This window comes from Poeciliopsis prolifica, unplaced genomic scaffold (genome assembly GCF_027474105.1).
Source record: "Poeciliopsis prolifica strain line A6 unplaced genomic scaffold, Auburn_PproV2 SCAFFOLD075, whole genome shotgun sequence".
NCBI classification, from domain to species: Eukaryota; Metazoa; Chordata; class Actinopteri; order Cyprinodontiformes; family Poeciliidae; genus Poeciliopsis; species Poeciliopsis prolifica.
Genome location: NW_026562450.1, coordinates 325,056 through 349,475, shown reverse-complemented (window position 1 = coordinate 349,475; position 24,420 = coordinate 325,056). Strand labels below are relative to the sequence as shown.

Genomic DNA, 24,420 nt, shown 5'->3' with positions numbered 1-24,420 from the left:
CATAGGTTCATTACACAGAGTGAGATATTTAAAATTTATTGCTTGTAATTCTGGGGATTGTGGCTCAGATTTAATGACAAATTAAAGTTTATCTATGCTATGTGAAAAATTAATATTGTTTTAAAATTAGTCAGGCAAAAAAGCTCCTAAGTTAGAAGCTCAAAAATCTCACTTTTTCCTCTCCCTACATGCAAATTTTCAAACATGAATTAAAATAAAAAGCCGATAGATTATGCTCAAAACCAATATTGGTCCTTCATCAGCATGTATGTCATCAAAACTATGAAACATATTATATTAGATTTTTTCGTTTTATTGACAAAATGCTTCATGTTCATAAATGCAGCTTTCTTTAAAGCAAAGTTTATCTTGTATTTAGCAGCGTGATCCAGCTTAGCTTGCGGTATCCATGGTGATTTCTGAATAAACAGCCTCATCTGTTGCAGCAGGACTCCATGATCCTGGAAACGGAGAGACGGTTTGCTGAAAAAATTTGTCAAGGTAATCTTTAATAACGATGGCGAAATAAGTTTAACGCAAAAACTCAAAACGGATGAAAGACAAACGTCACTCTGCAGTTCCTTATTCTGCAGCCGGGAAACTTTTTATACTATAAGTATAAAAATGGAAAATAAAATTATAAAATTGACAGTTTATTGGAAAACTGTTGAATTATAACAACAGCTGACAGACAGACGTATGAAACAGACCAACTGATGCAAATCATATTAAGCTGCGGCATGATGTCACGAAGATGTATTTCAGTAAAAAGATCAACTATTGTGGCTGATTGTACCTGAATCTCCTGTTCTCAGTACAGAGTAAGGAGTGCGCTCATGAGGCCTCCCTATAAAAACAAGACAGGGTCAAAAGTGTTGAGCGTTTTCGTCTCCAGCTGCTCGTTCTGTGCTGTTTGAGACTCACTCTTGTGTCCTGCTTTCGTCACTTCAATAAGAGAATATGCAGGACCTTCAGGTTCTTCTGCAAATAAAATACGGGACGATACGTCAGTTACTGATGATCAGGCTCATTACATCATCAATTCTTTGAAAATTAATACCTTCTCCTCCACTTTCGGGGTATTGAACTGACTCGTAGAAGTGAGTGTCACCTAAAGTGTAGAAAAATATATAAACATATTTTAAAAGGATCGAGGAAGGTTAACACATCTGGTTCACGAGGTTTCCCTCATAACATGATCCAGAAAAACAATAAATTAAAGAAAATAATGTTGTGGTATTTTTATATGCTGTGTGTTGTTTTCCTAAGTGGACTCATATAATACATAACTACCATTATCACTCAATTTAAAAAAAAAATACATTACCATCTCCTGCAGCTCCCTGGGATGTGACTGACCCATAGATGCCAACATCACCTAAAGAGCAGGAAAAGAAACAAACAAACTTGATCAACAAAGTAACAACTTCTACAACTTAATAGTAAAATTACCACTTAGTTTCCTTTTTGTTGGCATAAATTATTGTCTGGCAGTAAGGAGAAAACATGAAAATAATTAATATCAAATTCTGACCGAGACGAAGAGTGTTGTAACCATGGCTTTCAGTCTGGTTGATGACATCATTTCTGTTGGACTGACTGGAGCTGAAACGGTGAATTTGAGTCAACAAACTATTATTGATGCACATCTGGGGTGAAATATGGCAATGTGTGGCACCAACCTGATACACCACGAGTCTGTAAAAGACAATAGTTATATTATCTTGTTGTTCAAGCTGCCATGTTGCTACAACAACAAAATGTGGTTTGATGTTTTATGTAAGAGTTTTTCTGATCTCACCTTTGGACCGACGACAGCGCCACAACAAGAACAGGAGAATAATGAGAATAATGAGAACGATTCCAACAACCAGTCCAACGATCAGCTTGTCAGGAAATGTAGAGCTGCCACGACTGGACACAGCTGCTGGAAATAAGAAAAACATTGAAAAGGAAGCAAATTATTTACTGGGTTTTATGAGCCTATTCTCTGTTTGCATTGAAAACATGACGTTTCCCCAATAATATCTTAACACTAAACACTTTTGTGTGTTTTTCAGATGTATTTCTGATGATGACCAAATAAAAAAAAAGCAGGCCAGGTCATAAACTTTGGAGTGAATTAAGATCTTTTATTAAAAAAGGTACAGCAATCCAATCAACACTGTTTTTGTGTGACTCAACTGCAGCAACTTGATTTCTCTCTGCAATATTATTTTCCAATCCGATATACTGAAAAATCTTCTTCAAAAGGTGAATTTGAAGAATTTTTTGTGGCATAAATCTACCAATTTTCACATGTATGAGAGAAAAATGAACTTTTGAAGACTTTAAGACCAATGTACAAGAAAGAAAAATCTGAATCTGAATTATTGACAGCCAGGTTTCACCTACGTTCATTAAGATAAGAATAAATAAAATCCATCAAATATTTTAATCCTCCTCACCTCTAACAGACATCCAGCTCCTTGGTGACTCTTTTCCTGAATGTTGACATTTGTAGAAACCTTCATCTGACTTTGACACTGCAGAGATATTCAGCTCCCCTCTGCTGTCATTATTGATGAGTTTATTATTGTGATAGAAAAACACATTAGAGACGTTGTTGTTTATTTCTGCAGCTCAGAGTGACAGGATTTCCCTCAGTCACAGGATGAACAGGGCACCCAGGATAATATCATCTGTAAAAGAGCAAGAATATCAACTACTGACAAGCAATCAACTGTTGACAACCTTTTGAAAAAATTTTTGATCTTTGAGTGTTAAACCAAGCCAATGGAAAACACAATCTCTATTTTTTCAGCAATAGATAGTAATTATTATTTTTTATTACTATTGATGGCAAAGAATTTCACACATCAACCTAAAAATTGCATTATTTCAGAAAAAAAATACATATTAAATAAAATTTAAAAAACTGTCATGAGACTCCATTTCACAAAGACAAGGAACAAAGTTGAATTTTATCTATTCTATAACTTTGATTATTAGTAATTTTGACTATTTTTCAAGATCTACGTTCTACAGCTACACAGTTATCTGTTATTTTTCCTAAAATTTACTTGGATAGCAGGCTTACAAAACAGAACAGGCAAAGGAAGAAGGTCACCTGCTCGATTTTAAAGAAGAAAAAATGTTAACACCCTTCAGCTCCATCTGTCAAACGCTAAATTTTGCTTTATTCATTTGATAAAAATTACCTGAAGAGAAAAGAATGTAGGAACACGAGATTCCGGTCGAGATATGTCTACAGGAACTCTAGTCATTCTGAATAATAAAAAGTAACCAAAAATATCTTTTTTAAAAATTCATAACCTGCCTTGTACAGTGATGTTGACTGCATTGCTGAATTCTCCTGATCCAGACTCACACCAGTAAACTCCACTGTGATCCTCCAGTCTCTTAATGGTACATGAGGATCTAGACATCCTCCCCCAGTTGAAGCACTGAACATATGATGGACCGCTTGATTCTGTAAACCTCTTCACTCTCCACTTGGTGTTGTTCCCACTGCAGTTCAGTGTGACAGACTGATAAATGAAATGTTGAACTCTGTCAGGACTCACTGAGAGAGAAGCTGCTGGATGAGAGTCTGAAAAAAACACAGAATTTTACAGAATTTCTCTTAGCAGTTGTGTTGAGAAAATGTAAAAAAACAATGTTCATTGAGCTGTGATTGTAAAATAAGCTGTAAAATGATTAGTGTAAAAACCAGACACCTAAAAAAAAGTAAGAAAATACGAGTAACATGAAATAACTTTTGATCTGATTAAAGTTGTTGATATATATATTTTAAATGATGTTAGAGTTTCAGAGCTTTGATGAAACAAAACTAAAACCAAAACATATAAAAACTACTATCTTTGCTAAGTATGAATAACAGTAACAACCACTGTGATAATTTGCTAATTTGTTACTTTATGACAGTTAAAAAGAAATGGTCAAAAATGACTCCAAGCTTTTGACCTTTAAATGTCAAAAGGGAAGGAAATTTCAAAAACTTAGAATCTTATTTCTGCAAATAATTCATAGTTAATCAAACTTCTAAATAGCATTTAAATAATATAATTTACATATGTAGCTTACAATGGTTTCATTGTACCCTGAGTTTTTCACCACATCACAAATATAAATGCAGAAGAACCCAAACAATTCACACATTTTTTGAGTCACATGTTGAACCAAATAATAAAAACGTGCATCCCTGTAGAAAACGAAGCAGTTGAGCACCATGGACCCACGTTAAAGGAAAGAAAGCAGTGACATGTTCCTTCATTTAGTATCATTGTAAATAGTGAAGGACGACAAGAATTTTCAACCTGTTATTGAATTTGAAGTCTAAGAAAACAGAGCTCAGAGCACCCCAAAGCAATTCAGAGAGACTCAATGCTGTTTGCATTTGCAGGTCAATAGAAATAAGAAATTAACAGATAAATGAAGATTTCAAATGTAAAAACATCACACAATATTTTTATTTTGTAAAACACTACTAAAACTCTAAGTACACATAACAACCAAAACGACTGAAAATGAAACAACGTATTAATAAAAGTTCAGCAGGTAACTGGCTGCTCTGTCAGCTCCTTCTTCAAGTTATTGCAGCTGACCATGTACCACAGCTCCCCCTAGCGGTTCCAGACGGAAACATTCTCCTTATAGCTTCTGATCCCATAAACACTTTACTGTATTCTGGTTGTAGTTCTCTTTATCACTGACTTTTAGCAGAAAGCTAAATAATTTTGTCATGTTGACTCATTCTACCATTACACAAACCCTAGGGAAAAACATTAGGCAACTGCTGCTTCCAACTTCTTTATTTTCCCCCCCAAACTATTTAATCAGAGTCAAAAGCTAATTCTTTGCCTCAGATGTGCAAAACTTTGAAAAGAGTGAAATGACTGAGGATCACATCATTATTTTATAGCTTCAACAACACATTATTTTGTTATTGTTGTCGAAATTGTCTCAGTTTTATATTCATCTTCTCTAACCTAACGGAGTGGTGTGTTTATCACTATTAATAAAATACAAAAAACAGGAGGAACACAATACATTATTCAAAACGTTAATTAGAAACCTGAGCTCATAAAAAATACAAACTGTGGAATAAAAATCCAATGAAAGAACAGAAACAAACTGACCTGCAGACCAGATAAACTTTACTTCACTCTCACGAGTGTAAAACTTTGGTTCTCCTCTTCCTGCTCTGCACTGATATCCTGCTGTTTGAGTCGGTCCATTAATGATGAAGGAGTTCTGCTCAGTCCCATTGATGCTGTCAGGAAGCAGTTCATAAGTGTAGGATGGTTGATAGTTCAGCTTGGATGGATCAGGAACAGCTTTATACCAGAAGAACCTCCATCCTGCTGATTGAAGCTCCAAACCCTCACAGCTCAGAGTCACTGAGGCTCCAGGATTCGGCCATGATGGAGACACAGAGAGGACAGGCTGAGGGGAGACGCTGGAGAGAGGAGGTATAAACATACATACACACATGTAGAAATATTTTATTACATATTAAGATTTGCTAGTAAAATCCCTGTAAACATTATTCATACATGGGTGAACTCACAGGACACTGTTAATGTGATGACTCCCCACTCTGTTATAGTGAAACCGTCTCTTCTTCCTCTGCATTTATAATCTCCACTGCTATCAGCAGTGATCATGGATTTGCTGGATGTTGGAGAGTTTCTATTGGTTGTAATCCATTCATACGTCCACTGAGTTCCTCCATCATCCTGGATCTCACATCTCAGAGTGATTTCCTCTCCTCTGTAGATCTGAGACCAGTTGGGTTGTTGGATCACAGTTGGTGTGATGGGAACTGTTCACATGAGTAACAGAGTGGAGATATTTCCAAACCCCAAATAAAGAGACACATACATATTATTTACTAATGTCTGAAACCAAATCTCTTGTTTTAAGTTAGTTAGAATTAACTAAATTATTTATATTAGCTAAATGCCAGAAAACTTTGTGAAAATATCTTTTGAAGGATTTTTTTTGTAGCTTTTGTCATTTAAATAACTTCAAACAAGGAAGCAGTGAGTTTCAGGTCTGCCTTCAATTAACTCAAATGTAAATTGAAGGCTAATTAATTCATAGTTAACCTATCAACAGTTGAGGAAGGAAACCCAAAAGATTTGACTCAAGTCAGACAATTTAAAAGACAAAAAAGGTAAATACATTTCTTAATTCAAAGAAAGATAATAAAAAAATCTCAGATGTGCTCACTATGTTTTTTTTTCTCATTTAGCAAACAGAAATAATTTTGGTTGTTCTGGTTGAACTAAAATAAGAAAATGTTGTTTGATTTACTTCACACACTGAGAAAACAATTTTAATAACTTTTGATCCAGTGTATGTGAATATCTGTCTAATAACTCTCATTATAACTAAATAAATAAAATGATCACTGGTAAAGAACAATGAAGCAAAACAAAGCAGTATTAGACATATAATATGCACTTCCTATAAATTACTGGCTTACAGCCAGAATATTGCACTGTTTGCATCACATAATCACATTTGTGACAGTTTTCCATCAAACAGACAAAAGTTGCTGCAGTAAATACTCTGTCAATATCAACATAGAAATTCATTGTCTGGTCTAAATATAAACATGAACAGGAGCAAATTTTCTGCTTTCAGGCTTCATTAGATGGAGTTACAGATGATGATCGTTGCACTGGAGTCATAAAATTTATTCATCACTGATGTACAAAGAAGCATTAAAGATGTTTCATTTCACAATAAAGACAAGTTTACCTGTTTTCTCAATAGTGACCTTTCTGCTGGTTTCAGTGTAGAAAACTGGATCTCCTCTTCCTCCTCTGCAGCCGTACTCTCCTCCCTCTGAGATGAAGAGGACTCCGTCTGATTCACTGGTTCTGATGGACTGAGCTGCAGAAGAATCTGACTCCAGTTTGAACCAGTCAAACTTCCAGCCAACTCCAATGTCAATAAGGCAGGTCAGTGTTACTCTGCCCCTGCTGGTATGATGTTATCACTTGCTGTTAGTGAAGCTTTGGGTCGATTTGCTGATTGAAACAGAAAACAAGACAAACTTTAGAAAGTGGCTTGTTTGAGGAAACAATCTGTTCAGATCAACTTTAACTTCTGAGTCACTTATGCTGTTTAATGTTTTATGTTTCCTGGTCAAGTTATTGTTGAAAATCAGAATTCATTCCTAATCAATTTACCTGATTAAAAAGAAATATTTTAAACTAATCTTTCAAAAACCAGTATTTGGAAGCGTGACTAGAATCAACTGAACTTCACTTCCATTTCTAAAACTACAGACAGAGTACAAATCTAAAACAACACAGAAAAGCAACAATCATAACTTCTTCTTCTGTTCTCTGATTGGCCCAATAGAAATTCTACTGGAGAAAATCCAAGTCAATGGGAGAAAGCCCAGACAGAGCACTGAAGAGAGATTAGAACTGAGTGTTGCTGCATAAGAAAGCAATGGCCAGGCTCAGCTAAAGTAGTCTAAACCTGTTATAAAATACCAAATTATTTCTGATTTACCATTTAACATGAGAATTAATGCAGATGTGAGGAGTTTTGCATCCATAAATGTTGTCTGGTGTTCTAGGATTGTCAGAATGAGGATGTTTCTGTTAGCCTTACATTTCACTGTCAGTTCAAAGTGAAGACTCCAGCCTGAGTTCTGATCTCCTTTACTAGCCATACACCTGTAGCTCCCACTGTCAGACTCAGAGACGCTGTTGATCCTGTATTCATTGGATGTTGGAGAGTTTCTATTGGCTGGACTCCATTTATACGTCCACTGAGTTCCTTCATCGTCCTCCATCTCACATCTCAGAGTGACCGTCTCTCCTCTGAATACGACAGGCCAGCTGGGATGCTGCTTCACAGTCGGCACAGACACTAAAATGTATAATATTCAATCAGAAGACAGAAAATTATATTGAGCAAAAACTGAAAATGCTGAATTCTTATAGCTTATGATTATCAGCCTCATTAAATTATATGAAAATAAAACATTTTATATTTACTGACAAAGAAAAAAAGACATGTTATGTTTTAAGGTGAACCACAAACTGAGCTCAACAAACAGTAATAAAACTTGACCAGTAAACAGATAAATATTTTAAAGCAGCTTTTTTTTGTTTTATTTCAGAATAGAACTGAACTCACCAATTTTCTGAATGTTGCTTTTTTCTGTATGAAAAACTGGATTTCCTCTTCCTCCTCTGCAGCGGTAGACACCTCTCTCTGAGACAGAGATAACTCTGAATGGATCTCTGTTTCCTCTGAACCGGGGTGCAAAATATTGTTGACTATTTCTGAACCAATCAAACTTCCAGTCATCAGATTCGTCCACAGAGCAGGTCAGTGTTATGCTGCCCCCTGCTGGTATGATTGTTCTGTGTGCTGTCAGTGTGGCTCTGGGTTTTATCTGCTGCGGTTTTTAAATAAACAAGAAAGAAAAGAAAATCATTCTAGTGACCAATCTTTGTTTGGTGGTTTCTCTGTTTTGCTTTTGGTGATAATTTATTATCAACATGTGCAAAGCTTATTAGGAAAGATTACATTATTGCCAGACAAGGGGAAAACGTCCGTCGCATAAAAGAAACTCACTAAACATTGCAAACATATATAATACAGTCTTCAAACAAGAAAATATGACAGGAGAAACAGCAATGCATTTGGATTCACAAGGTCCGGTTTCTGAATCAGTCATGTGATTCGACCCGATTGTGAGGCTTCAAACGTCACCGCCTGTTTCTACACCACAAGCCTCGATACAATAACCCTCATTGATTACTCAATACACGCTCTTCAATGCCTCGACACAGAGGCCACATCACTAAATTATATAAGAACTTCAGGAAAAACTAAGCAATTTCAACACTAAACTGTCTTAAAATGTTCAGTATAGCTTAGTACCACATTAAATGCTTCACATTGAACTGCAGAGTGACTCTGTAGTGTTTACTTCAGTGAAATGAAGCTGTTTTTATTTATCTAATAGAAAGTCTCTTGCTTTTATTTGTTTGTGGTCAGAAATAACAGAAAACCTGGTTTTATATTAAATCCAAACAATATAAAGTTTCTAAATCAGACTCACATTTCACTGTCAGTGTGACGCCATCGCTCCATTCTGTTTGTTGATGATCTCCTGCAGCCATACAGCTGTAAACTCCATTGTGATATTCAGAGACTTCATTGATGCTGTATTCACTGGATCTTCTCTGACTGTTTCCATTGTTTTTTCTCCATTCATATGTCCACTGAGTTCTTCCTCCTTCCTTGATCTCACATCTCAGAGTGACTTTCTCTCTTCTATACAACAGACCCACTGGGTTGAAGGATCACAGTCGGCTTGGAAACTATTCAACAAAAACAAAACAGTTTTCAACATGAAAACAGTCAGAAATATCCTGATATTATCTCTAATGTTCACCTGTATGATACCCACATCAACAATGTTTAAGCAAACATTTTCTGGCTGAATATTTATAAATCAAAAGTATAATTTTACAGAAACTATTTTAATGTATTTTAACAAACGCATTAATTGTGTTTCTAACTCAAAGTCCAGTCGGCTTGGAAACTATTCAACAAAAACAAAACAGTTTTCAACATAAAAACAGACAGAAATATTTTTTGGGTTGTTTGCATGTGTGATATGCAGGTAAAGACAGGAAATAAAATAAAATAATATAAAATATAATAAAAATGAATAAAACAAAATAAAATAAAATACTATACAATTAAATAAATAAATTAAACAGCTAACTGAATGTTTTCTGTTGCTTCAGATGACAAAATCTCAAATCTTTAGTCTTATTTTTCCCACAGAATCTTTTTCCAAACTAACTTTGCACTAAACACTAATTTATCTTAGCTAACGTACATCTGGATTAAAATCAACTAACACAAAGACGAGCACATGAACTCTAAGTTACTTCAAAATCCATTTGATCAAACCTTTAGTATTAGAAATGGAAAGATGCATCAAAAAGGGTTTAAACATGAAATTGAAGATACTGAAGATGATTTAAAACTCAAAATGTCTCAATTAAGATTTATGACATGAACAGAAACGTTTCATTTTAAGGCATCATCAAATGGAGTTTCAGTCATATAAAAACTGATTTACTGAAGCCTTTTCTCATCAATGGGATTACAATATGGCTTCCAAAAAAAGCATCTGATAAACAAATGCTAGATTTAAAGAAAGATTGTTATTTTATTAAAGAAAAAGAACAAAGCTCACCGGTTTTTAGAACAGAGACTTTTTTGCTTTCTTCCGTTTGATAAACTGGATTTCCTCTTCCTCCTCTGCAGCTGTAGACACCTCCATCTGACACACTGACGTCACTTTGTTGTTCATTGGTTCCTCTGAGCTGAACTGGTCGATCATCTCTGAACCAATCAAACTTCCAGTCATCAGATCCGTCCACAGAGCAGGTCAGTGTTGCTGCCCCCTGCTGGTATGGTTGTTGGGTCTGCTGTCAGTGTGGCTCTGGGTTTATCTGCTGTTGGATTCAAAGCAGAAAATCAATCAAGCCATGTTCTAGGATTGTGAGAATGAGGATGTTTCTGTCAGACTTACATTTCACTGTCAGTGGAAAGTGAAGACTCCAGCCTGTGCTCTGATATCCTTTACTAGCCATACAATAGTAACTCCCACTGTCAGACTCAGAGACGCTGTTGATCCTGTATTCATTGGATGTTGGAGAGTTTCTATTGGCTGGACTCCATTCATACGTCCACTGAGTTCCTTCATCGTCCTCCATCTCACATCTCAGAGTGACCGTCTCTCCTCTGAATACGACAGGCCAGCTGGGATGCTGCTTCACAGTCGGCGCAGACACTAAAATGTATAATATTCAATCAGAAGACAGAAAATTATATTGAGGAAAAAAACTGAAAATGCTGAATTCTTATAGCTTATGATTATCAGCCTCATTAAATGATATGAAAATAAAACATTTTATATTTACTGACAAAGAAAAAAGACATGTTATGTTTTAAGGTGAACCACAAACTGAGCTCAACAAACAGTAATAAAACTTGACAGATAAACAGATAAATATTTTAAAGCAGCTTTTTTGTTTATTTCAGAATAGAACTAAAATCACCAATTTTCTGAATGTTGCTTTTTTCTGTATGAAAAACTGGATTTCCTCTTCCTCCTCTGCAGCTGTAGACACCTCTCTCTGAGACATAGATAACTCTGAATGGATCTCTGTTTCCTCTGAACCGGGGTGCAAAATATTGTTGACTATTTCTGAACCAATCAAACTTCCAGTCATCAGATCCATCCACAGAACAGGTCAGTGTTATGCTGCCCCCTGCTGGTATGATTGTTCTGTGTGCTGTCAGTGTGGCTCTGGGTTTATCTGCTGCGGTTTTAAATAAACAAGAAAGAAAAGAAAATCATATTAGTGACCAATCTTTGCTTGGTGGTTTCTCTGTCTTGGTTTTGGTGATAATTTATTATCAACATGTGCAAAGCTTATTAGGAAAAATCACATTATTGCCAGACAAGGGGAAAATACGTCCGTCGCATAAAAGAAACTCACTAAACATTGCAAACATATACAATACAGTCTTGAAAGAAGAAAATATGACAGGAGAAACAGCAATGCATTTGGATTCACAAGGTCCGGTTTCTGAATCAGTCATGTGATTCGACCCGATTGTGAGGCTTCAAACGTCACCGCCTGTTTCTACACCACAAGCCTCGATACAATAACCCTCATTGATTACTCAATACACGCTCTTTAATGCCTCAACACAGAGGCCACATCACTAAATCATATAAGAACTTCAGGAGAAACTAAACTATTTCAACACTAAACTGTCTTAAAATGTTGAGTATAGCTTTGTACCACATTAAAGGCTTTATTGTGAACTGCAGAGTGACTCTGTAGTGTTTACTTCAGTGACATGAAGCTGTTTTATTTATCTAATAGAAAGTCTCTTGCTTTTATTTTGCTTGTAGTCAGAAATAACAGAAAACCTGGTTTTATATTAAATCCAAACAATATAAAGTTTCTAAATCAGACTCACGTTTCACTGTCAGTGTGACGCCATCGCTCCATTCTGTTTGTTGATGATCTCCTGCAGCCATACAGCTGTAAACTCCACTGTGATATTCAGAGACTTCATTGATGTTGTATTCACTGGATCTTATTTGAATGTTTCTATTGTTTGTTCTCCATTCATATGTCCACTGAGTTCTTCCTCCTTCCTTGATCTCACATCTCAGAGTGACTTTCTCTCCTCTATATACAACAGACCCACTGGGTTGAAGGATCACAGTCGGCTTGGAAACTATTCAACAAAAACAAAACAGTTTTCATCCGGAAAACAGACAGAAATATTCTTTTGGTTGTTTGCATGTGTGATATGCAGGTAAAGACAGGAAATATATTTTTAACAGCTAACTGATTGTTTTTCTATTGCTTCAGATGACAAAATCTCAAAAATTTAGACTTATTTTTCCCACAGCATCTTTTCCAAATTAACTTTGCACTAAACACTAATTTATCTTAGCTAACGTACATCTGGATTAAAATCAAGTAACACAAAGACGAGCACATGAACTCTAAGTTACTTCAAAGTCCAGTTGATCAAACCTTCAGTATTAGAAATGGAAAGATGCAGCAAAAAGGGTTTAAACATGAAATTGAAGATATTGAAGATGATTGAAAACTCAAAATGTCTCAATTAAAATTTATAACATGAACAGAAACATTTCATTTTAAGGCGTCATGAAATGGAGTTTCAGTCATATAAATACTGTTTTTTGAAGTGTCATAGGAAAAGACATCACCGTTGGTGAGCTGTCAGAGAAACCCCTGAGAGCTCAGAAACTATCATGATAATAACTTAATAATGATTAAAAAATTAGAGTCACATCGTAGTTTTTTGTATTGGGAAAAAAGTAAAAGTAGAGAATTTATAAATGTTTCTCTGGGGTCACTATGTGGAGTTATTATTGAACATTATTTCAGGATGTTCTGCTTTCCTGTCTCAAAACTTCATTTGTGAACCAAACAGTTGCATCAATTCTGACTAACAGAATTGATCAGCCATGATCAAACATTTTTTTCTCTGAGGATTTTTGTTGGCTCTTGTGGCCCGTATCTTTTTTTTTTATTATTATTTTAAAGTAGGCTGACAGGAAAGAGGGGACACAGAGAGAGAGGAACACATGTGGCAAATGTCGAACCCACAACGGCTGCGTCGAGAACTAAGGCCTCCATACGTGGGTTGTGCTAAACCCCTACGCCACCACAGCACGCCCTGATCAGTATTTTTGCAGAACAAACGGAGAGTAATTTAGACCAGGAAGCTGTTGGTCCTTTTTCTCTTGGACATTTCAGATGATTGAAACCCAACGCGAGTATTTTGCCAAAAGTACAAAAGATATGCGTTATTTTGTCATTTTTTAATTTGTGGAGTATATCCTGCTCTTTAGATGTGCCAGCCATTTTCAGGTTAGCAACTAGAATTTAATTATAATAATTATAACTGGGCCGAACAGTATAGCATATAAGGATACCTTCAGACTGCAGCTGATGGTAAATTGTGGACCAGATGGATGAAATTGTCAGTCACAACTGAACTGTTGTCAGGTATATTAATACATAATTATCAGCAGACTAATGTATGGTTATATGGTCGTGTTGTTAAATTCACACAAATCTCTTACAAACTGGTTAGTTTAGTCACCAGTTAGTTCAGTAACTGGTTAATTCAACTTTGTTCTTTTAGTCAGAGCATGAAACTTAAGTGGTTAAAAACGATGCATCCTGTTTTAGGTGCTGGTGAGATCCTGTGGTGGTTGTGGTCGGTACATTGGGTTTTAGCTGACAGCCAGAAGGGAAAAGTCGAACTATAAAAAAACATCTAGTCACTGGTTGTTAGTTTAGTTTCACTTGCCTATAAATTTGTACTTATACTTAATAGGGCTGCAATGCTACACAAACTATCATACTAACTGTATTAAAATGAAAAATCTCATAAAAATAATATCAATACATTACAGAAACTAAATGAGAAAATGAAATATATTTCTCACCTTCAGTGTTTCCATAAAAGATCACACAGAGCACTGAAACAAAGATAAACTTCTTTAGGAGACACATTTCTATCAAACTGGCACAATTAGTGATATTACATTTAAACATTTGTATTTTCACATGAAAATAGCTTTTTTATTAACTCACATTGCCTAACTGGGCCATTAAAATGTTACTTTAAGTGCCAGATGAACATTTTCAACCAGTTTTACACTTTTATATAAAATGCCAATAGAGATTCAGTCATTTACTTACCGAATAAGTTCAGCCTCAGCAGCAGCTCGTTCCCCATCCTCACATGCAGATCAAATGCGAGGTCTACCTGACTACCTATGTGTAGACTGTCGGTTTCCTCCCCGCTTTGGTGGCAGCAGCTATTAGAAGCCGTTATGCTTCCTGTCCGCTGCATGTTCACTTGTTTCATGTGCAAAGATCTGCGCTTGGCCTTTAAAAAACACTCAACCAAAATTGTACAGATGGAAGTTGAAATAGGTGATGTGGATTTCTGCATATGCATGAATTTGTGGTGCAAAAATTATTAGAGAGCTTGTTCTTTTAAAATGTGTTTATAAATACAATATTATATCCTTGTACTGCATTGTTTTAGCATCAGTCATCCACTCTAAGGTGAAGCTCTTTTACAAGGAATGCTTTAAAAACCAAGTTTGTGACGCTCATGGAGACTTTTTGTAAAAGATCTGCAGATGTAACTACAACTAAACATGATGCTACAAAGTAGCTAGACAAGTTGATGCACATGGCAACTACACTAACCACAGTAATACCACTATTGTTGCGCTACTTTCCACACTCTCACAAGTATTGCTTGTTATTCATTTAGAGCTGAGCACATTTACTGACCACATAGAGAAGGTGTTGCTGTTAGCTCTGATAGGGAGCTCTGCAAAGTCACATGATTCATTTGTTCTGTACGTGTCTGACATCGTTCCTCTACGCGTCATTATGCAAAGTTTTGTGGCCTTCACAGCAGGCCTAAAACTGTGACTTATGTGAAACTAAATTGTTGTTTAATGATAGCATCGTGCTGTTAGCCTGATGTGCCTGTGATGCCAGAAAAACAACAGCAGTCACGGCGTTGCTAATGGCCAGCAGGTTGTGGTGTGGCTATGTGCTTAAAAGCTTGTGAAGCAAAAAACTGATGATTCAGAACCAATTTTATTGCCAAAGATGAATTAATAGATCAGTCTTATTGATGTTCATTTGAATCAGTTAGGAAACATGCTAGTACCAGGGCTTTAATATGTTTGTGTTGATTATTTAACCAACTGTGTCCCTTTTGGAGTCTGTAGAATTGGATATCACCTGCTGTAATTTCAGAGGTTAAGTCCAAATCTTGATACTGAAAGATAATTTTTAGTTTTCAGAAAATTATTTTTTTTCAGATGTCTACTTTTGGTGCTTTAGACATACCACATGATAAAGGCACTATAAATGTGTCTTTGGTTGTCACTGTTGGTGGAATAAAGTCAAAGATCTGCAATCATAACTGTGTTGCCTCGTTCATATAAGAGACGTCCAGTTTTAAAGTTTGTGCTTGTAGTTCATATGACGACCCGATGCTACAAATTACTAAATTTGTCTAAATTGGAACATTTTGTGGACTGATGGCACAAGGGTGGGACATTTTTAAAGGGGCAGTATAATGTGTTTTCCAGGCAGATAGTGCCATTTTATAGCACAATCAAATAACTCCACTTACAAAAATGCTGTATACATAAAATATGATTTAAAATGCCTTGAAATTAGGTGTCTGTTTCTTTAAAATCTCTTGTTCTTTGTGAAACTCCCCGTTTCTCTGAAAAGCAGCTGGTCAATGAGCTCAGCTGATGTGCAGTTCCACCGGAGTTTTGCTAATTGCTGGTGGCTAGTCTGAAGGAGCTGATGGGGGAGTAGTAAGTGTGGGCTGCTGTGAAACTGAAGCTTGGAAACTGTATCTCTGAGGAGTTGTTTTGCACAACTGAATGTTTGCCACGGAGATTTAAGAGTTTCTCGTGAGTGTAACGGCAACAATCCAGTTATGTTTTAGATGATAGATATTATAACATTTAAAGAAGTTTGCTTTACATGGTACTGCCCCTTTAATTCTTTCAACTACAATCTTCACGATCCACTTTAAAGTTAAACGGTGGTTTCATGTAGAATCCACCTTTTGACCTTTATGTCAAGTTATGTTTTTCCCCATTGAAAACAACTGCAGAGTTAAATGTGACAGTGAATTTGTGGAGGAAGAAAAGATTATGGTGATGGCAAAGAGTTATACCAACTTCAGAGACTTGTAGCTCATCACCAAAGATAAATACTCAAATTACCTGCAGAAACACCCAGAAAGTCAAACAATGATTATAAAAAGATTTTAATAGTTGTTGGTTTCATTTTTTTAAAAAACTGTTTGGTTGAAGGAAAAAATCTAAATCTACCAAACGTGAAAATAATTTGAAACCTGACTGAAAAGAATAGTTACATTCTTCTTCTTTTTTTTTTTTTTAAATTATATTCTCAGCATAGAATTAGGTAAATATCAATTTAACATCATCAGTAAACATGTTTACATTCTTTCAATTAGCATGATGACTCATCACATGTAAGCCAGGTGTAACAAATGAACATATCAAACTGTCATGGCTTTCCCAAGTTGTTGTTTGTGCATGATTTGGCATTTCACATTTCAAAAACAAACATCCAGTGAGTTTGTAATTAAATGGAAGCAATGTGACAACATTACATGGAGAAATATACAAGTTACAAGACAAGAAGTATGGAGCTAAAAATGGTCAAAAATAAAAATACACACAAATATTTATACATCTAAGCAATATGTTTTTTTCTGTATGCAAATGAAATAAACAGTGCTAATAATACTCTTTACACAAAACACAGAAGTGAATTTTCTTGTTCAGAGAATAAAAACATGATAAGTGCTGCAATTTTAAAAGACATACTACTATGTTACAATAAAAACTGACCTAAGTGATTTCAGGTCACACAAAACTTTGAATTGTATATTTTCCAATTTCTGAATGTTTGTTTTTATTCCAGAGCGACTTGCATCAGTTTCACAAAATGTTTGCCAGCTCATCTTCATTCACAGACTGATGTTAGAAACATTTGAGGATGTGGGATTGTTTTTTTATGTTGCAATAATAAATAAAAAAAACCATTTTAATCTAACCACCAGAAAGTTGACATGCATCTTTGTAAACTTTCTTGATCTGATTTCAAAATAACTGCTGCAGGACTCCAGTGTAAAAATGTAACACATGTTCTTGTTTTTGTCATCATTTGTAAAAACAATTTTAACCATGAAAACTTCAAAGCAAACTTTTTTAAAGATTGACAATATATGTTTTTATATATATTTTATGATATATTCTGCTGATTTCTACTTGTAGCTTGTAGATGCTCAAAGGGCAGATGATTGTCTGAACTGCATGTTGAGTTTCAATAGCATTTAGTAAAGCTGAAAACATTAACTGGAGCTGCAGCTGAACTCACCTACTTGTGTTTTCTGTTGTTCATATTTGTGTAGATATGATCGTCCTCTGGGTTAACAGGCCTCCCTATCAATGATCAGAAATAACCAAAAAAAAAAAATTGAAGGTGAAGAAGGTAAAACATTAATCCAATGAAATGTACAGATGGATATAATCTGCCTAACAAACAGGTATCCTTAAGGTGACAGGCGGAAGCAAAAACAACAATGTTCCCAAAGCAGAGCCCTGAGGAACACCAAACTAGACAGGATGAGATCTGTCAGAAGATGGAGATTTTTTAATCACTGCACTTCAATCCACAGTATTTAAAGCTCAGGTCCAAAATCAGATCTAACATAAGCAGCAGAACATTAACCTTCATCACTTTTCATCAAAATCTCATTTGAAACTCCAGGAAAAGCTGCTACTTGACTGGCAGTTACAAAACCCTGGCTGAAAATAGTCCAGAATACAATGTTGATCAAGAGTAGAGGTTACATCTGCTTAGCCACAACATTTTCTAAATTCTTGGCCAGAAAAAGAAGCCTTTAATTTACTTATGAAAAGAAAAGGATCCAAATTAAGTTACTTCAGCAGGTGGATAAAATTCTGCAGAAACAAATGTATCCGACCCAAAGCTAGCAAAGCCTGAACTATTATGGTTTTGCTGGATGGTAAAATGTAACCAGCCTTTAACCAACTCTGCTACAGATGTTGGCAAAAGGTCTAAAATAACAAGAGATGGAGAAGGAAACCTCCACCCAGGTATAGGTGGATGAATATTATTTTATTATCATCGTGTATGTCTAAAGTCTAAATATATTAATTTCTTTGTGTTTAATGAGCTTTTCAAAGCAGTAAAGCTCGTTAGTTGAGTACTTGGATTCATTTATTAATGAAACATTAATAAATGTTTATGTCATGTTTATGATTGTGTCATAAAGATGTTAAAACTGCTTCAAGAAATAAAACTTACTATTGTTGGAGGCTGGCTGGATTGTTTCATACTCAGAAGTATCACCTGCAACATAAAAAAAGGTCAAGGTTAAATTATAGCATGCATTTAAGTAGATTAGTATTAAGTCTGTCACAAGTATAACCTAACAAAAGCTTTATGGTACATTACAAGTTTATGATAAAGCTATAAATAAAATGTAGTTTTTTCCTACAGTTTATGTTTAAAAGCTGGAAAATCCCCAGTGAGTAGCAGAAGAATACACTTTGTAAATCAACAACAGAGTTACTAACCGTGTAGCAGAGAGCTGTAAACTTGACTCTCTGTCTGGTTGAGTCCTTGATTTGTGGAGGAGCTCTGACTGCTGCCCTTTGACCTGAATTATGTATAAAGTTAAAGTGAAATTAAATTCAATGAAGGATTGTTGAGAAAAGTAAATACCAGCGTACTGACCTGATGCACCATGAATCTGTGGACAGGGGAACAAAGTACGTTTGTGAAAAATTATTTATCCTCAACTTTGTTTAACAGCTAAATAATTTCAAAGCATTTCATTTTTACGTGTCACTGTATGTCCCACAACACCATGAGAAGAAGAAAGTCTCACGTTTGGACTGACTCCATAGCCACCATAACAGAAGGAGAACAATGACAATAAAGAGAACGACTCCAACTAGTACAACGATCAACATCACAGAAAATGAGGAGCTGGCAGGACCGGGTACAGTTACTGGAAATGAGAAACATTGGAAATAAGAAAACATTTGTATGAAAAAAAAAGAAAATAACAAATGCCATTGGCTCTTTAGAACAGCCATCCAGGATGTGATTCATTACTGACACAGTAAGATGTTGTTCCCCCAATACATTTTGGAGCATAGAAGTATTGTCAGGAACTGGAACAAGCTGCAAGAAAACGACTTTTGTTTCGCTGTATTTGTAATAATTTAGTTTGTAAAGAAAAAAATACCTAAGCCGTAGTGTTTACCATTCTCTTTAGAAAATTGTTTAAAAAAGAAAATCCATCAAATATTTTAATCCTCCTCACCTCTAACAGACATCCAGCTCCTTGGTGACTCTTTTCCTGAATGTTTACATTTGTAGAAACCTTCATCTGACTTTGACACTGCAGAGATCTTCAGCTCCTCTCTGCCGTCATTATTGATGAGTTTATCATTATGATAGAAAAACACATTGGAGAGAAATTGTTGTGTTTTATCTCTGCAGCTCAGAGTAACAGGATCTCCTTCAGTCACAGGATGAACAGGGCTCACCAGGATTATATTATTCCAAATACTGTCTGTAAAACAGTCAGATTAAATTAAATTTCAGGCACGAATGTGTTTCAAAGATTCAGCTGTCATTGAAGAAAATATTTCACATTTACATAAATCATTATTTAAATTTTGACAAATTAACTGCAGTGGATGTTTTTAAAATTAACATAAATAATCACTTACAAATGATCTTGTGCATTTAAGAAAAACAAATTTGGCCATCATGAAATAAAACATAGAACCTCCAGTTTTATAAATAATCCATAAGTTGGAAGTAAATGTTTACATGCAATCATCAAAATCATCATTTGATGTTATGATTCTTACTTTTCTAAAAGTTAAATTGTATTTTTGTCGTGATGAAAAATGAGTTAATTGATGAACATAAAGTTTTAGTCATGAGGAACCTACAGTAACATTCTGCACTATATATGAATGAAATGTTTGCAATAAATAAGAATCTGAAAGAAAAGTTTTATAACCTACCAGGTGCAGTGATGTTGACTGCATTGCTGAACTCTCCTGATCCAGACTCACACCAGAAAACTCCACTATCCAACAGGTAGCTGTCGATACATGTAGATCCATTCATTTTCCCCAGATGGAGCAATCTGATAGTGACTTTCTTTCTGTAAACCTCCTCACTCTCCACTCAGTAAAGTTTCCCTCACAGCTCAGAGACACAGAGTCAGAGCTGAAGTGTTGAACTCTGTCAGGATTCACTGAGAGAGAAGCTGCTGGACCAGGATCTAAAATTTATATAGAAAGACATTTAATCTAGAATAAAGCTGAAAACAGATTTACTGTCTTAAGTCAAATATTAATCCTATCATAGCAAAAAACTAATCATATAAAATGTCTTCAACAAAAACTTGTCTCAAAAGACACAAACTGCGGTTTATGAGTGATTTTGGAGGTGGCCTGTTTTTGTCAAAAGCACCAAAACTTTTACTTTTCACTTTTTCATTTTATGTTTTTATTGCTGTTTTGGATTCAAAATTCAACAATGTATGAAAATCAAGATAAAAACTTTGACATTTCTTCTTTACTTTGATGATAAATGTAATTAATTTACTGCTAAAGATAAAGTAGGAACAATGTAAACAGATCATTAGTTGCTCATTGAAAGGAGACACATCGAAACAAACTGACCTGCTGAAAAGACAAAACTTGGATCTCTGTAGTTTGGTTTTTCACGTCCTGCTTCACACACATAACCTGCTGTATTATTGAGTCCATGAACAATGTAGAAATTCTCATCAGTCCCATCAGAGCTGCCAGGCAGCAGCTCATAGCTGTAGGATCTGTGTGGTGGATCAGGAACAGCTTTATACCAGAAGAACCTGGTTCCTGAAGGTGAAGGTTCAACCTCACAGCTCAGAGTCACTGAGGCTCCAGGACTCAGCCATGATGGAGACACAGAGAGTTCATCTGTTGGAGAGTTTCTATGTCAATAAAAGGCTTCAGTTTAAAGAAAAATATCTCGACAAGCTGTCAGAAACTCAGTGTCGTTAGAGAACTCAGATTATTTTCAGACACTTAGTAAAAAGCACTTTTTGCCTCCAACTCTTCTGCACTTTATGAAGGAATTCATGCAGTTCTAACTTTGAAATATTTTATTTTCTCAGACCGTCAGAAATGACTCAATGAGAAAATTTGTTTTTATTTATAGTAGCTGTTTTTGTACATCTGTCAAAAATATACCTTTAACTAAAGGTTTGTACCTTTAAAACTAAGACAGCTCTGGGGGAAAACAAACATTTATGCTCAATTTGTAACATGTATTTTAATTAAAATATCAGTCGTTTTGTATCGCTGAGGAAGAACTGGTTGATAATCCAAAAAATCTGACCAACCAGTTTATCAGGACTGTCTAAAGAACAAACATGATGATGATGAAAAAAAACATTTACCTTTTAACGAATTATCACTTATTTGCATCAAACATGTTAAAAAATGTGCAATAAGTTTTTTATATGAAATATTTATAATCAACTTACACAGAGTTAATACGACAACATCGCTCCAGTCTGTTGATTCATCTCCACTTGTTCCTCTGCAGCTGTATTCTCCACTATCAGACTCTTTAGCTGAAAGTATGATAATGTATTCCTGGGATGTTTGAGGTTCATTTAACCTGGTTGGTCTCCATTCAAAGGTCCACTTTCTTCCTTCTCCTCCTGGGATCTCACACTGGAGAATAACTCCCTCACCTTTGTATATCAGAGGCCAGTTTGGGTTCAGGGTCACAGTGGCTCGATTGAGAACTGTTCACATAAACAACATAATGTATTAGTTTAAAAGAAACAGTGAATCACAAAAAGACGTTGAAATACATGCATGTTTTAACGTGCATGCGTTTGAACCTCTTCAACCCTGAGAGATTCAAACCTCTCAGGGTTGAACCTGTACCCACAATGCCACTGCAGACCACAACGTCACAATGAGCAACTCAAACATCGACACATTCAATTCCTATCCAGCAGATTTTTAGGTTGAGAAGAGATTAAATCCTAATAGGAGTTTGAAAACTCTTAATCTATCCTGCCGTTGCAAATTCATAGACATGTTGAAAACACAAGGATGCTTTAAAATATATATAAATATAAAAATGTGGTTGTGCTATTATAGGCAGAAATGTCACAAATGTTTGCTTATATTCTCAGTGAACAGTTTCCTGTGTCTTCATTCAGTCTGCAAACCAACAGAAACCTTATCAAGCATGAGAAGATAGATAAACTTTCAGGCTCATATGGAGCAGTTTTTGCTCTCGTCTTATTGGTTCAGAGTTTTACTTCCAAAACAACCTGGAAATAAAACTTCAGGTTGGTTTGAGGTGAAACAAGCAGCACAAAACGTAGCAGTAAAAGGTCAGCAGCTGACGCTGGTATACTGGACGATCTTTGGTCCTGTGGGTTCGTTTCGTCTCCAGATCTTTGGAGAACTTTGTCGTCACACTCCAAAAGATTTGTGAGTTGTTCCAAACAGCAGTGGATTTTTAACACAAATATGTTATTCTCTGTCGGAAAACCCAACAATTGTTCTTACCAATGAATAATAAAGCCAAAAGAAAGTAAAATATATTGCGGCTTCTCATTCACTCTAGCAATATTTTAAGGTTTCGCAATGACATCGCGGCTCCTTGCATCTCAACTTTGAACTTTGTGGGTTATGAAGAGTTCAGGTCTTTCCACAGAAATACCTTCGTGTTTCTGCTATTTACACAAGAAGTTTCACAATTCCACCACCAGTTCGATAGATACCACTATTAATAAAATATTAGGCATGAAAAGTCAAGACCACAGAACTAGGAAATGTGTCTCACCATTGACGTATCCACTGATGACTGAGCTGAACACTGAATAAACCAGACACATTTAGGACAAAGTCAGCACAACGGGTCAATCGGGAAGAAACAAAAATGCAATAAGAGAGAAAAACTGGCATTTAAGAACATTTCTGAAAGTGTTTAATACAACAATACAGCTGATACTTGCAGTATCTCTTTAATTAGAGACAAGGAGGCATTTTGAGAAAATCTTAGTTCATCTAATGATGTATTTTTAACGTTAATAAATGTACTCACAGAATAGCGCGTAAAGCCAAGTGTTTCCCATCCTCACATCTCGACCTGCTGAACAACTATAACCAGGAAATCTTCTATCTTGTGAGAAAAAAAGAGAAGTTCCCAGAATACTTCTTCTTCATAGCTGTCTACGTGTTTCCTTCCCATTACTCAGTTTTAAAAACTGCAGCAGCTTTGACCGCAACGGTTGCTCAATATATTTATGCGTCCTATCGGCTGCAGGGGTTTCTGACTCCTCTGCAGCCGAAGCGCGCTGCACGCAATCTGATAGGTTTGTTGAATAAATTTAGAGGGTCTAAAGTTGTTATTGCTCAATTACACACATTTTAACTAAACTTGTTTTTCGCCTGCAAAAAAAGAAAAAGTTGCACAAGTGTCTTGTGCAAACTACTTCCTTTAGTGTCACCTTCCTAAAATGATGGCCTTAGTTGTTGTTTTGCATTTGTTTTTCAACAAAAGTGAAAAATTTCTTCTGGTAAAAAAAAAGAGAAAAAAAAGTCATAGGTCATTACTTGAGGAAGGTGATGATATACAATCACAACTCGAAAAATCTAAATGTCATGGAAAACTTACCTCAGAAAGTACATAGGTTCATTACACAGAGTGAGATATTTAAAATTTATTGCTTGTAATTCTGGGGATTGTGGCTCAGATTTAATGACAAATTAAAGTTTATCTATGCTATGTGAAAAATTAATATTGTTTTAAAATTAGTCAGGCAAAAAAGCTCCTAAGTTAGAAGCTCAAAAATCTCACTTTTTCCTCTCCCTACATGCAAATTTTCAAACATGAATTAGATAAATTAAAAGCCGATAGATTATGCTCAAAACCAATATTGGTCCTTCATCAGCATGTATGTCATCAAAACTATGAAACATATTATATTATTTTTTTTCGTTTTATTGACAAAATGCTTCATGTTCATAAATGCAGCTTTCTTTAAAGCAAAGTTTATCTCGTATTTAGCAGCATGATCCAGCTTAGCTTGCGGTATCCATGGTGATTTCTGAATAAACAGCCTCATCTGTTGCAGCAG

The 24,420-nt window shown here is 35.5% G+C and overlaps 1 protein-coding gene and 1 pseudogene across 1 annotated transcript; both read right to left on the bottom strand.

Annotated features, from left to right (window-relative positions):
• Positions 1–3,308: 3,308 nt before the first annotated feature.
• On the bottom strand, positions 3,309–14,484 carry LOC129352348 (basement membrane-specific heparan sulfate proteoglycan core protein-like). The gene is made up of 11 exons (XM_055021303.1): positions 14,331–14,484; positions 14,075–14,107; positions 12,058–12,321; positions 11,124–11,387; positions 10,595–10,855; positions 10,443–10,517; positions 7,639–7,899; positions 6,772–6,954; positions 5,719–5,827; positions 5,142–5,461; positions 3,309–3,592 (listed from the first exon to the last, which is right to left on the bottom strand). The coding sequence occupies exons 1-11, from the start codon at positions 14,482–14,484 to the stop codon at positions 3,309–3,311; spliced, it is 2,208 nt and encodes a 735-aa protein (XP_054877278.1).
• Positions 14,485–16,569: 2,085 nt separating this feature from the next.
• On the bottom strand, positions 16,570–23,422 carry LOC129352392 (uncharacterized; annotated as a pseudogene).
• Between the last annotated feature and the right edge of the window lie 998 nt (positions 23,423–24,420).